Source organism: Patella vulgata, chromosome 1 (assembly GCF_932274485.2).
Source record: "Patella vulgata chromosome 1, xgPatVulg1.2, whole genome shotgun sequence".
Lineage (NCBI taxonomy): Eukaryota > Metazoa > Mollusca > Gastropoda > Patellidae > Patella > Patella vulgata.
The window spans coordinates 9,442,791-9,457,480 of record NC_065879.2 but is presented as its reverse complement, the minus strand read 5'-3'; the positions used below and the strand labels follow the sequence as shown (position 1 = coordinate 9,457,480).

The 14,690-nt window shown below is 39.1% G+C and overlaps 1 protein-coding gene across 1 annotated transcript; it reads left to right on the top strand.

Moving 5' to 3' along the window:
• The first annotated feature begins 1,546 nt into the window (after positions 1-1,546).
• Positions 1,547-12,734, top strand: LOC126812291 (spliceosome RNA helicase Ddx39b). The gene is made up of 10 exons (XM_050538597.2): positions 1,547-1,682; positions 3,109-3,336; positions 4,085-4,212; positions 4,942-5,218; positions 6,169-6,287; positions 8,526-8,657; positions 9,238-9,347; positions 9,506-9,650; positions 10,591-10,738; positions 12,642-12,734. The coding sequence occupies exons 2-10, from the start codon at positions 3,129-3,131 to the stop codon at positions 12,653-12,655; spliced, it is 1,281 nt and encodes a 426-aa protein (XP_050394554.1). The 5' UTR covers positions 1,547-1,682; positions 3,109-3,128; the 3' UTR covers positions 12,656-12,734.
• The last annotated feature ends 1,956 nt before the right edge of the window (positions 12,735-14,690 follow it).

Here is a 14,690-nt window from a genome sequence, read left to right as displayed (position 1 = left end):
AGATCCTATTTCGTTTCGTTTTTTATAGTTCAAAATTTCCTTTTACTTGTCTTTACTACACTAAGATCACACTGGTCAGCAGTGAATATTCACTAGGCCGCTAGAAGACTTTCGTAATTCTCTGTGAAACAGATTGCACTAGGATCGGGAAGAGTTGTTATATAACCCGCACAGGGGCGGATTGGGGCCGGGAACCAGCCCGGGCTCCCGTGTCGGAGCGGCCCCTTTTACTGACCGCGGAGCCCGGATGGGGGTTCCGGGGGCTCTCCCCCATGAAAATTTTGAAAAATGAACCCCAAATATGCGATTTGGTGGCATATCTGATTATAATCTCTGTCAAATAATATATCTCATAAATCGATTAATTTAGGCCAAAACCCCGACCTGCAAGTAATTAACAACCATCAATTTGTGAAATTATCATATCGTCATATTATTAATTAAAGTATTATCATTGTATCGTCAAGACCAGCTATCATCAAATTTTGCCGAGGCCTTAAAATTGAAATTTTTTTTGGAGTTACGAACCATCGGCAGACGTTTCTGGCGACAGTGTCGGGTGAATCCGATGAAATTTTCGGATGAAATTCGGAATCCCCATTGCAGGATTCCGAATTCCGGCCCACACCCAGCACATCCGGCCCAGAAAGTCTATTATACCAGCCCAATCCAGATTCCAGTGATGGCGTGGCGGCCCGTTAAAGCCACCGGCCACATACAACATGATCATCATCGCTCCATGGCCGGTCCAATAGCCCGCCCCCATATAATGTTCAGCAGAAAAGGGTTTTTTAGACGAATTGGACAAAATTATTTTTTTTCATTTTTTGTCCGACCGGCCCTTCGGGCTATCGCCCGATCGCCCGATGGCCCAATCCGCCCCTGAACCCGCATTCTGGATGATGTGAAGGACTAGCCAATGAAACGGGCTGTTACGGCAAGATTTTGGAGTGAGGGGCACGGAACTGTGTGTAAACCATGGCCACTAGAAAGTCAACGCTGATTGATTAATCATAGGGTCAAAAGCCGCTCGTATGACCCCTGACGCGACCTATCGCTACAACCGGTCAGATCTTCATGTAGTGTAGGCCATCGAAGGTATAAAAAAAAACCGAAATATAGATCTGTATTTTAATCAGATTGTGCTTGTCAAAAAACTACTGAAATCAATACAACTTTGTGACCGTATCAAAGAAAATCTGATTTTGATAATGGTCTATCTCTAGAATAATGGCTTGTAAATATCAGTATTGTATAAAGGGAATTCTATACGGGACTAATACTATTTTGCGTTTCATTTAGAAACCGTAGTTTGGATAAGTAATAGTGTGTGCATTTGAATTATTCAGACGAAGTTTCTTATTTTACCGAATTGGCAAATTTCCCAAATTAATGTTTACGACTTCGATTAAGACCCCAAAAGATCTGTCATTAACCAAGGTCTGACTGGTTATATCAAAATGAGGTTATTATTACGATGCAGTTATTTGTGGTAACTGACACGCCTATAAATAGCAACTGACCATGATGTCATAACGTTGTGCAAGAAAAACACTGTCGTAGGCAGATTATTTTATTGGTAGATATATATCATACTCTTAGCAATTGTGAAATTATTCTCTTAAATCTTAAGACGGGATTGATAACTTTTATAACAAGATAAACACGCTTAATAGGCTCGGGTAAGTGATAATTTTATGATTAGATCGACCATCCATTCCACGAATCAACAGCTTGTCTTGCCTTTATTTTATTTTATTCTTGTCGCAGATATTCTTGTGCCCCCTCCTATTCTCGGGGGAAAAAAACTGTTTCTGGCAGATATGGAGAGTGAAAACAAAAAGAACAATTATTTACTACTTTTTTTCTCTTTTTTTTGCGCGTGGGGGGGGGGGGGGGCTTTTTCCCGATAATTTTTTATTTCATCGATTTTTCGGTAATCGAGGTTTCTTTAAATTGACTAATGGGTGAAATTGTAAAACATTTCAAATCAAGGTAATAAACTCTGCTTTATGAGAGACGTTAGAAAGGTTGTAGGTTGGGGGGGGGGGGGGGTGCATCATCATTGTTTGTTTCATCAGTTTTTCGGGAAGTGAAAATTTTCATTTTTTCTACTCCCGGCTGCGAGTAGAAGTTTTTCGGGCATTTCATACCCCCTCCCTATACTAATCGGCCGCACAGGTCCGTAACTAGCGTGGGACAAGTAGGGTACGTTGCGTCCAATGGGCGTACCGATTCTTTCCCCTATGGGCAGAGGCACCATTGGGTGCGCCGATTTTTTCCCAGGGGAAGCAGCTGTGTTCCTCTTGCCCCCCACTAGCTACGGGCCTGCCGCACACGTACATACAGCCACAAACTGTTGATATCAAGACTAGATCAATAAACATGGAGAGAGAGAGAGAAATGGGGTTTAACGCCCACTTAACTAAAACTAGGTCATTTCGGAACAAGCATATGGTTTGATTTTATTTCAATAATTCGCTTGCGCATAGGGGTCTTTAGCAGTGGGAGGAAACTGGAGGACCCGGAGAAAACCCACGAGGTTGGACAGGCGACCCTACTCCTTGTCACGTACAACCGGGGATTCGTAACCACGCCAGTCGACTCAATGACAGACTTTATGATACTAACCATTCAGCCATCCAACCACTCAAACATGGAGAGAACTATTCGTGGAGAAGTAGCACAATAAGCTTATATTTAACGATGAGGCAATTTCACAATCCGCCCAATACTTTATTAAACTTTGTCAGATATACTGACTGCACGGAGAATACCCAGAGCCGTAACTAGCTCAGTGCAACGAAGGGCGGGCGGGGGAGGGGGTGTTCTCGGGGGTGCTGTAAAATTTACGGACAATGTATATCTACTCATTTTATGGTCGACAATTTTTTCATAGGGGGCGAGGGGGGACTTTTTGCAGGGGGTCTTCGCCCCCTCACCCCGTGCCCCCCCCCCCCAAGCCCCCCATTTACGGGCCTGAGAATCCCAATTAATATCCGAATTAATATCTTGTATTAGTATTCTTCTCTTTGAAAAGAGGCTTATTACATTGTCTTGCATACGCAGATCATCTTTATTGAAACATTCTATTTATATTCCTTTCAGTTACCGATTTCAATTTTAAAATGGCCGATATTGCAGAAGAGAAAAAAGAGAAAAAAATCGGATTTGACTACCAAGATGATATAGAGCCAGAGTTTGAAGCAGCATGTGATGATATAGCTTTCAAGGGAACCTACGCATCTATTCACAGTTCTGGTTTCAGAGATTTCTTGTTGAAACCTGAACTTCTCAGATCCATTGTTGATTGTGGTTTTGAACATCCTTCTAAAGGTAATTTAAGTAATGAAACCATTTTAAGTTGACATCAGATTATTTTAAGTTCTCCGCCTTCGTTGCCCCAATCGAAGCAGAACAGTAGAAGTTAAACCCTTTTCTGGATTGACTTCTGATACTTGAAAGTACAGCAACATGACAGCCCTTAATTTAAGCTGGGGTTTTCCATAAAACGTTGGACAGTGATTTTAGGTATTAAAAAACGGTGAAACAAACAATGTTGTTTACATGTTTACATTGTAGCCGTTTTTGATAGCCTCGTTTATTGCTCAATTAGTTTTTTCTGCAATATTCCGCTATGCACTGGTTAATTGGACGTAATCAATTTCGTGAGTCATGACGTAACGTTATGTAAACAAATTTGGAGCTCTGTTTCAACCCGAATGATATTGTTACGCAGTTAGGTATTGGTTGTTAATCGGACTATTGACCAGTCATAAACTGGAACAGAAATTTGCTTTCATACGGCAGTGTTCAGTGGGATTAGGTCTCATCAAACGAAACACTGGGAGGAGTATAGTATGCATGTTCCTTTAATAGCTAACCCTAAATTTTTCAATTTAGGAAATCAATAAATATTATTTCTATCAAATAAAATGTTTGGAACAATGGTACATGTAGACATTCTGGCTTTTTGTATCTGTTGAATTTGAACGGTTTATAATGATACAAGTTACACTGCTCGATAATCCTTTTATTCCATATTTGAATTATTAATCATACTATTGTGTTTGTATATTTTTAGTTCAGCATGAATGTATTCCCCTAGCCGTCTTATCTATGGATATACTGTGCCAGGCTAAGTCTGGTATGGGTAAAACTGCTATATTTGTGTTGTCTACTTTGCAACAACTTGAGCCGGTTGATGGACAGGTAACTTCCTTTTTGGATAAGCCTCGAAGAATAATCTCAAAGATCACTAATTGTAATCCAATAATTCTGAGACCCCTTAATTGTGATGTTGCTGGAAAGGGAATTGAATTTTGAACCCACTTGATAACAAACCATGCACTACAAAGTAAAACGCGGAGTTGGATGGCCGAATGGTTAGCAATTGCGCGCTGTATCATAAACTCCGTCATTGAGTCAACTGAGTCATCGATTCCCCGGTTGTACGTTACCAGGAGTAGGGTCGCCTGTCCAACCTCATGGGTTTTCTCTGGGTCCTCCGGTTTCATTCCACTGCTAATGATCCCTACGCGCAAGCGAAATATTGAAATAAAATTAAACCATGTTAGTCCTGTAATGACCTAGTTTGCGTCGAGTGGACGTTAAACCCCATTTCTCTCTCTTCTCTCCGCAAAGTCGTACGGTCATGTTTCCTAATAGCAGATTTGAATTCCTGACGCAATTCCCTATTCCGCAAAACCAAAATTACACATTGGTTGCCGAGCTATTGGGACCGAAAGTTTTGCAGCTATGCTCGTTTTTGCCAAAATTACCCAACTTTAAGGAGCCATATCTCCGCAAGTACAAATCCGGTTGAGCTGAAATTTGAAATATCGTTTGTCGGGTCTCACAAAAATATGTATACCGTTCCGATTTTCATCATCTTTTCTATGTTGTTACCAGATCTTCAGTTTCATGAATTTTTAAATTTAGGTATCTGTTTTGGTTCTGGCCCACACCCGTGAATTGGCCTTCCAGACTAGCAAGCAATTTGAAATATTCAGCAAGTACATGAACAACGTGAAAGTTGCAGTGTTTTTTGGTGGTTTGTCGGTGAAGAAAGATGAAGATGTGTTGAAGAAGAATTGTCCTCATATTGTTGTTGGTACACCAGGTCGTCTTCGGGCCTTGATTCGCAGTAAAGCACTCAGTCTAAACCATGTGAAACATTTTATACTGGATGAATGTGACAAAATGTTGGCTGAAATTGGTACGTTTCATTCATTTCATTTAATCAGATCTTGTAAAATTTTTTAAAATGTACAGTAGATTAACATGTTAACAATATGCAGGCCTGAAATTAAGGGTGTACAGTAGATACATTTATTGGTAAACGTTAACAAAATATGCATATTCCTGAAGCAATGACCCGAGAAATCTCTCCCCCTCTCTGGCCATTGCTGGATTGGCTTCTGATACTTGAGCTTTTGAGGGAGTGTGTCTAATCAAAGCTATCCCAAGTACAGCAACATGACAGCCCTTCCTTTGATCTGGGGTCTTCCCTAAAACTTTGTACAGTGATTTAAAGTATTAAAAACGGTGAAACTATTGTTCGTCTCCAAACAGTATTGTTTACACTGTAGCCGTTTGATAGCCCCGTTTGTCACGCAATTAGTTTTCTGCATAATTCAGCTATGCACTGGTTAATTGGGCGTAATAAACATCGTGAGTCATGACGTAACATTATGTAAACATATTTGGTCTAATTTGGAGCCCTGTTTAAAGCCGAATGATATTAGTACGCAGTTAGGTATTGGTTGGCCAGTCATAATTAGGAACCGAAATTTGCTTTCATTACAGCAGTGTTAAGTGGGATTAGGTCTAATCAAACGAACCACTGCGAGGAGTATGTATATTAAGCTACTATCCGACACTGTTAAACTTGGTGCTACACATGCATTAAATGGTATCAGTTAAGGTGCCAGAGATTAGAATACGAGAGGAACTTAACTGACTGTGTCTGTCAAAGCATACCTTGCTTACTGACAAGGTCTGTGGAAGGTGTCTTATTTACAGGCTTGACAATTTGTAATTTAACCGAGATTGACAGAATTTGTTTACCTGATACAGAGTTTATTATACAAAAATAAAATGCTTGTCAACCTGTTACGGTTAGCACAAACTTATTTTGACATTCAATCTTTTTGCTCTATATTTCAGATATGAGAAGGGATGTTCAAGAGATATTCCGAATGACACCACATGAAAAACAAGTTATGATGTTTAGTGCTACGCTTAGTAAAGATGTCCGACCAATCTGTAAAAGATTTATGCAAGATGTAATTAAACCTGAATTTTTAACCTTTTCTCCAACTTGTATGGTCGTTGCCTACGGATGATTTGATGTTATGATGATTTGATTTTATCAACAACTACAAGTCATTGATGTGGATAACGATTCCTCTCCCATCTGTTAGCAAGTCATTGATTGGTTGGTGACATTGATTGGCCACATTCTGATTTAGCAACTGTCATTGATTGGTCAACAAAGAGCTTGATTGTCATTGGACATCCTGATTGGTAAACTTTGCAACCTTTGAATGGATCAAGTATTCGATCAAACAACATGTTAAAAATTCTGACCACGACTTATGATTCGTCCAGCCTACATTGTTCACATTCATTACACTTACAGCACATAATCATCTATTCAGAAGAATTATCATGGATATTTTAAATTTCAACAGATAGAGATAATTTGGCCAATTTAGCAGTTCGCCCCTTTTTAAACACAACTGGAAATGGGACATATGTTTAAACATTACCAAATGCACATAACTTGTAACCCAAATCAAATTCATATAATTTTTAACCCAGTATTAATTGTCCAAACTGATTCTGTATGGATTAACAGCCATCATATTGGAAGATGAAGATTTTGTGGACAAATGTTCAGCAACACCAAAAAACCTAATCCTAAATTATGGTGTGGCTAGATCGACAAATCTGAAATCATCGCGTTACAGCACTGCTTTTAGTTGTTAGGGAACCTGTTGTAGAAACGAGGCACACAAAGCCCCTAACTCTCAAAGTGAGGGGATAGGTGTGTCTCTTTCGAGTAGGTCGCGAACGTGCGTTAGAAATTCAGCAGAAGACCAAGAAGTTACCCAGAATCGGATATTAGGAAGTTACACAGCGTTAGAGACGCAGAAGTTACCCAGAATCAGAGGCCGATAAATTAGCCAGAATCGGATACCGGGAAGTTACACAGCATCAGAGACCGAGAAGTTATCCAGAATAAGAGGTCCATCAAGCTACCCAGACTCAGAAGACAAAAGAAGTTACCCAGAATCAAAGGACCGGAAAGATATCCAGAAATAGAAAACCGAAAAGTTATTCAAAATTCAGAGAAGATCATGGCGTTACCCAGAATCAGGAGAAACATAAATTCCAGAATCCAAATAAGACCGAGAAGTTATCTAGAATCCAAAGAAGACCGAGAAGTTATCTAGAATCCAAAGATAACCGAGAAGTTATCTAGAATCCAAAAAAGCTCGATAAGTTATCCAGAATCAGAGGACGCATAAGTTATCTCGAATCCAAAGAAGATCGAGAAGTTATACAGAATCAGAAGACACATAAGTCATCTAGAATCTAAAGGAGATGGAGAAGTTATACAGAATCGAAAGAAAATGGAGATGGGGAGACTGATGAGTTTGAGATGTCCGCAGAAAATGTATTAGTAGAGAGAAGTCGATGCTTTAATTCATGTTTGACGGTTGTTTTAGAAGGACCGCTGGGGTAGAGGGAAATGATTTCTTAGTTATTGGTATTATGGAAGCAGACAATCAGTAAGTATTTAGGGAAAACCAAAAAATATTTGCCAATGACTAAAGATGATCATCAGTTCCGTCAAACAAAGTGAAGATGGCATCAACTTATGGGACCAGTTATCCAGAGAATCATTACATCAATTGTATTCTGAATTTCTACAGAACAGCTGTTTGCAATCAACTAGAATCTTTCACCAATTGTATTCTATAATTCTACAGAACAGCTGTTTATAATCAACTAGAATCTTTCACCAATTCTTAATAAGAAAACCACAACAACATAGCAAATACACTATACACAAACATTGTAGAGAAATTACAATATCAACTCAAGATAGGACACCTTTATCATTAATATAATTATATACACCGACTTAAGTCAATACGTCACGGAAATGTCACTGACAGTCTTCAAACAAATCAAAGAATAAACTTCATATGACAAACATATACTAAAGATCCATCACAAGTACCCCATGTTCCTTCCTTACCATCCAGCTGAAGATGAACAGAATCTTGTTACCAAATCATCATGACCAGTTCCAGATTTCAATGACTTTTTTCTTTTTCTTTTATAATTATTTTAATACTTTCTAAACATTTGATCTAATTTACACTGCCAAATCTAATCTTGAGTATAAAACAACTAAAGAATTGTAATTTAAATTATTTTAAAATATATTTTGTTTAATAAGTACACTATTAGTGTACTGCCCATGCTATGACACCCATGTTTTATTACAGCCTATGGAAGTTTATGTTGATGACGATTCTAAACTAACTCTACATGGTCTACAACAACATTATGTTAAACTCAAGGACAATGAAAAGAACAGAAAGTTATTTGAATTATTGGATGTTTTGGAATTCAATCAGGTATAAGTTTTATATAACACATAAAGAAGACTTGGACTTGTTAACTTAGTTGTACGAATGGGTGGAAACGTTCACTTAAAAAACAAAACAAATGAATTTGAAACCCCTGTCTCGGGGAGTCCAGTGCTGGCTCACTAACTGGAAAGTCACTGTGAACCTAGACAGTCCCGGATTTTCAGCATGGTTTCTCCCCGTCAGTGGTGCAGGAGCGAGGACCAGGGAAAGAACCACTGAGGTCACATGTCCATGTAAAGAAATGTCAACAGTTTGAATCCGATGAGTAGGGAGAAACCGCTTCTGCCCAGGCAATATTTCTCTCGTAGGTTTCTGTATGCCATATCCCTCTCATAGCACCATGTATGCCATATCCCTGTCTACATAGCCAGGTTGATGTAGGAAGTTAACCCCCATTTCACTACACTTAGAAATTAAGCAATAGCAGGGATGAATGGTGCCATCATAGAAATAAAATTTAGCATATTGTTGAGACATTTGATTACACCTAGTTAAATTCTGTATATGGTGTTGAAATACAACTGAATGTAAGACTGTTATTAAATGAATCATATCTTGTTTACAGGTTATTATATTTGTAAAGAGTGTACAGAGATGTATGGCATTGGCTCAATTATTACAAGAACAAAATTTTCCTGCTATAGCCATTCACAGGGCAATGACACAAGAAGAAAGGTATGTACCACAAGCTAACTTGTGGATGTTTCTGATAAAAAAAGGGGAGTGGGGTATGATCAATTAAAGAGATCTTCAGGTATCTTGTTCAGACATTGTTTGTATATACATGTAGCAATGACATGGATTTTACATATTTTGGTAACTTTTTACTTCAGATTGTCCCGTTACCAACAATTTAAAGATTTCCAGAAACGTATTTTGGTAGCTACAAATTTATTTGGTCGTGGTATGGATATTGAGAGAGTTAATATTGTCTTTAACTATGACATGCCTGAAGATTCAGATACATACCTTCATAGAGTAAGTTGAAGCCAGCAACTTAGTAAATTTTATCTATTGACCGTTCATTGTATTTTAAAAAATGATGGCTTGTCGAGGATGGCGGTGGCCCATACAGACCTTAATAGAGTTACTTAGTAAATATTGGAGTAAATGTTTAATACATTTTATATGTTGACCGTGGACTGTATCTTTAACAAGTTGGCATATTTAGGATGGTGGTGGCCCATACACACCTTCATAGAGAACATATAGTAAACATTGAGGTAAATGTGTAATACATTTTATACGTTGACCGTGGACTGTGTCTTTTAAAAAGGGTGGCTTGTTGAGTATGACACTGGCTCCCTAACCAGGTGGTTCAAGGTTCACTCCTTGTGATGGCCGAGCAAGTTCATCTGGATTTTCCTGCCGGGTTTCCCCACATCAGTGATGCAGGAGGGAGGGTCAGGCAAGGAAAAACGTCTTGACATTCCCGTGGAACAAAATCAACATGGTTGGATATATTCCATTGGTAGCAAGGTAAAGGATCCCCCGATCCCCCGACACTTGAAAATCGAAATAAAAACAGATCATAGAAACGCTGTAAGGGTACCATATTCCCCATTGTACACTTCATGGCGTACGCCCGCCCTCCTTTAATATGGTGCAGAAAAGTAAGATGCGAAAAGCCAGTACATTTATTTAAAAAAATTAATTTAATTAGTTCGGAATCTTGGCTTTCCACTGGATTCATTTCTTAATTAAATTTGAAATATTTGAATCGTACCCAACATGACTGTCGATGAACTTCAGATCTGAAATACTGTAGTTGACAATCATATTTTATATGTTGTAAATGAGATTAGTCCCGCCCATATTTGCTGCATTGTTGGACTGGTCAGATATCAAGTTTAAATTATCTCATAAAACGGGTTTTTTTACAATTGTTCCTAACTTAATGATTTATTTAATATTTTAGGTTGCCAGAGCTGGTCGATTTGGTACTAAAGGTTTAGCCATCACACTTATATCAAATGAAAATGATGCTAAAATATTAAACGATGTTCAAGAGAGATTTGAAGTGAGCATCGCTGAATTACCAGATGAAATAGACATATCCTTTTTCAGTAAGTTGGGGTTTTTTTTATGACAGTTTGTCAATACTGCGTTAGTGGTAATTTTGGAAACATAACATGTGTAAAATGTTTCAATGGCACTTTGTAATTCAGCTGGATATACACAGAACAGTTATATGGATTTAAATTTTCATTTATGCCAAAGGAATTAGTGGCATATATCATTGTTTATTAATGATCAAGTTCTGTTATTGTTACATGTGTAAATATTCCCTAGTTTACGTTAAAATTTGGAGATCACGGTGGCTAAGTGGGTAAGACGCTGGCTCGCTTGCCTGGCGGTCGGATGTTCGATCCCTGCATTGGCCGAGAAAGTTCATCCAGATTTTCCGGCGTGTGTACCCCTTGTCAGTGATGCAGGACGGAGGGCCTGACAAAATGACAGCTGTCTAGTCGTTCGGATGGGACGAAAAACCGATGTCCCGTGTACACATTGGCGTGCACGTAAAAGATCCCTTGGCAGTTGAAATTCGATAATAGAGTAGGCCGTAGTGCCATTGTAGGGGCAAAATTTCCCTCATAGCACACTGTATGACTACGCCCGTTTTCATTAGCCCAGTTCGGAGCAGAACAGTAGGACGTTTTTAAAGATAGGTTGACAGGCAACGAAACATACGCCCACAGCAGCTAAATCGTCCGGGCAGTCAACAAGAGTTGTCAAATATTTTTAATTTTCGGTAATGAAACATTTAAAATACACTATCTGATTATAAATTTAAAGTCAATCGGATATTAACTTTGACCTCTAGAGCGTCCACAAGATTTTTCAAAGTGATTAAGGGCCATAACTCTGGCAGTACTTATCGGATATTGCTGAAAATCAATAGGCTTCTTCGTCTCATGACCTTAAACACAGTGTATACATTTAAGATCAATCGGATATTAACTGTGGCCTCTAGAGCGTCAACAAGATTTTTTGAAGTGATCAAGGGCCATAACTCTGGCAGTAATTATCGGAAATCGGTGAAAATCAATAGGATTCTTCGTCTCACGACCTTAAACACTGTGTATAAATTTAAAGTCAATCGGATATTAACTTTGGCCTCTAGAGCGTCCACAAGATTTTTTGAAGTGAGCAAGGGCCATAACTTTGGCAGTAATTATCGGAAATCGCTGAAAATCAATAGGATTCTTTGTCTCATGACCTTAAACACTGTGTATAAATTTAAAGTCAATCGGATATTAACTTTAGCCTCTAGAGCGTCCACAAGCAATAATTGTGGACGCCGGACCGACGGACCGGGGAGACGACAATATACGACCACATTTAAATGTGGGCGTATAAAAAACCCATTTCATTTCATTTAGATTAAAATTGTAATCATTTGCTTGATAAAATTTCGAGAATTCTAGTTATTGTAATCCATAGAATTGTATCCTGAGCGCAAATATATGGTTGGGGGTTTAAATTTTATGAATTTGTTCAGTACCAATCGTACGTGTGGATGATGACTAGGACCCAGTTAAATATATTTCATTTGTCAGTTGGTTAAATATACAAAAGCTCTAATAGAGTCTTTGATGTTTGCCAAAATTACCTGGGGGCGTTGGATGGTTGAATGGTTAGCACGTGCGCGCTGTATCATAAAGTCGGTCATTGAGTCAACTGGCGTGGTTTCGAATCCCCGGTCGTACGTGACAATGAGTAGGGTCGCCTGTCCAACCTCGTGGGTTTTCTCCGGGTCCTCCGGTTTCCCCCCACTGCTAAAGACCCCTACATGCAAGCGAATTATCGAAATAAGATTAAACCATATGTTAGTCCCGAAATCACCTAGTGGATGTTAAAACCGATTTTTCTCTCTCCAAAATTACCGGATAAATTATTATTGGAGATTAGATATTAGAAGTTAGAAGATTTACAAGGACTATTAAAAATAACCTTTTCTATTTACAGTTGAAGGACGATAAGCCGTCAAAGACAAGAGATGAGAGGAGTTATTTTTTATAGTTTATATAGTTGTAATAAATCATAGTCATTTCAAAAGGATTTCTGGCTTTTTAATTGTAGCCCGTTATTTTAACAGAACAGCATGCCTTACCGTAAAAGGGGCGGGGCATGTTCCTGAAGCAACGACCGTGAGTTTTACAACATATAGCTTGATAAGATGTACGTAGTTAAGGCGATATCAAGCTTTCTATTAAAGATGGGAGAGTGGGTGTGTAGCCAATGGTTTAACGTGTTCGGCGGTGCAATTGTTTGCGACGTCTGTACACACGCTGTCCACCATCACGTCATCATGAAAGGAAACGTGACTCGTAGTTAAACCATAGAAATACTCGCCACCAATATCCCAAGTTGCCTCCCCCTCTATACGTTCGTTCGGCCACCAGCGAAAACGTAAAACGTCGACCTCAAAGGATGAGGCCAAAATACGGTCTCCTGCCTGACCGGTAAACAAGTTTCTCGGAGTCAGTTTCGAATGGTATGTGCAGACACCCTTCTCATACCAGTTCTTTGCTGTCGCAGTTCATTGCAGAACCGGGTGTAGAGATCTTGTGCTGCTGTTGTTGAGCGAGGTCATCCAGCTCTTGTGCTGGTTGGTACCTGTCCCAAAGACGTGGAATGGAGCTCTGACAGAGATTCATGTGGCGTGCAATTTCTGACTACAATTCACTTACCTGGGAGCGGTCTATTGCAATGTTTTGATTCAGCGGGCGTAGTCTTGGCATGGTCGACGTCGAAATGTAAATAAGGCACCACTGCAGTCTTTGTAACGTTAAATAACCAAAAATACCCCAATCTTTTCGTAGAGTTTCACATGTATTCGACAAAATCTGACCATTTCACGCAATTTACACATAAAGTACCACAACGTGCGGTAATTTTGTTTTAGAGGATATTTAGGCATGCTATCCCATTCCAGAAGCATTTGTGCAGCGGGGTCCAAAATGGAGACAGCGTCAAGTTTGGAGTGAATTTCATAAAATCAGAATCTATTGAGACAAGAATTCGGTTCATTTTGCGGCACCCATGTATAGAAGTCCAACTGCCAAGGGTTCTTTTGCGTGCATGCAAATGTGTACACAAGACCGGTTTTTCGTACCAACCAAACGACTATACGTTGTCCCTTGCCAGACCCTCTGTCCTGCACCACGCCGCAGAATCCAACTGAACTTTCTTGGCCAACGCAGGGATCAAAGACGGGACCATTAGGTTAGCAAGCCAACGTCTTACTAAGACACCATGAATTGTAATACTATTTAGTAATTTATGCGAATATCAGTGAACCAGGGGACAGATTTATAATTACCTATGTTATCTGTCTCCTCCATTGTCGTTGCGAGTATGTTATGCCATGGACCAATTATTGGTTTCAAATCCATAGGTTGTCTTTACAAATTATTGATTCTAAGTTCATGACCAAAAATATAGAAAGTATGCTGGTTATTTTGATACGTCAACGGAGGTATAGTTTAGTAAACATGTTAGTCATTTACATTTTTCAATAAATTATTGTCTGAAATACACTCGAGTGGAAAATTACTAGTTAGTTTATGTCTTTCGGTACCTGTAAGAGAGCGCGACTAGAATAATAGGTTCTTAAAGAGGAGACACACATTGGACTCCTCGTCAGATTCTTTAGGGAGAAGATGTAGCAAGTTCTACCAGAAGACTCGCTCTGGCGAGTTTGGATTGAGGGAATGACTTTTATTGTAACCTATGTATCCAGTGCTTGACATGATATGTAGAAACTGTTTCATTGTTATTACTGTGTGAAACCATAATCCGAGTAAACTGAAAGTAAATTCACAGCACGGAGTGTCAAGAGTGATATTTAAAGAGGCGTTCTAACCAGTAGAGAATTACAAATGTAACCAGAGACAATACTAGACGATCACAAGGCTAACAAGCCAACAGTGAGGCTGATGTCCCCCGCCGAAATCCTCAAATAAATAGATGACACATTAATAAATCGCACATCTATTTTTTTCAAAAGTATCA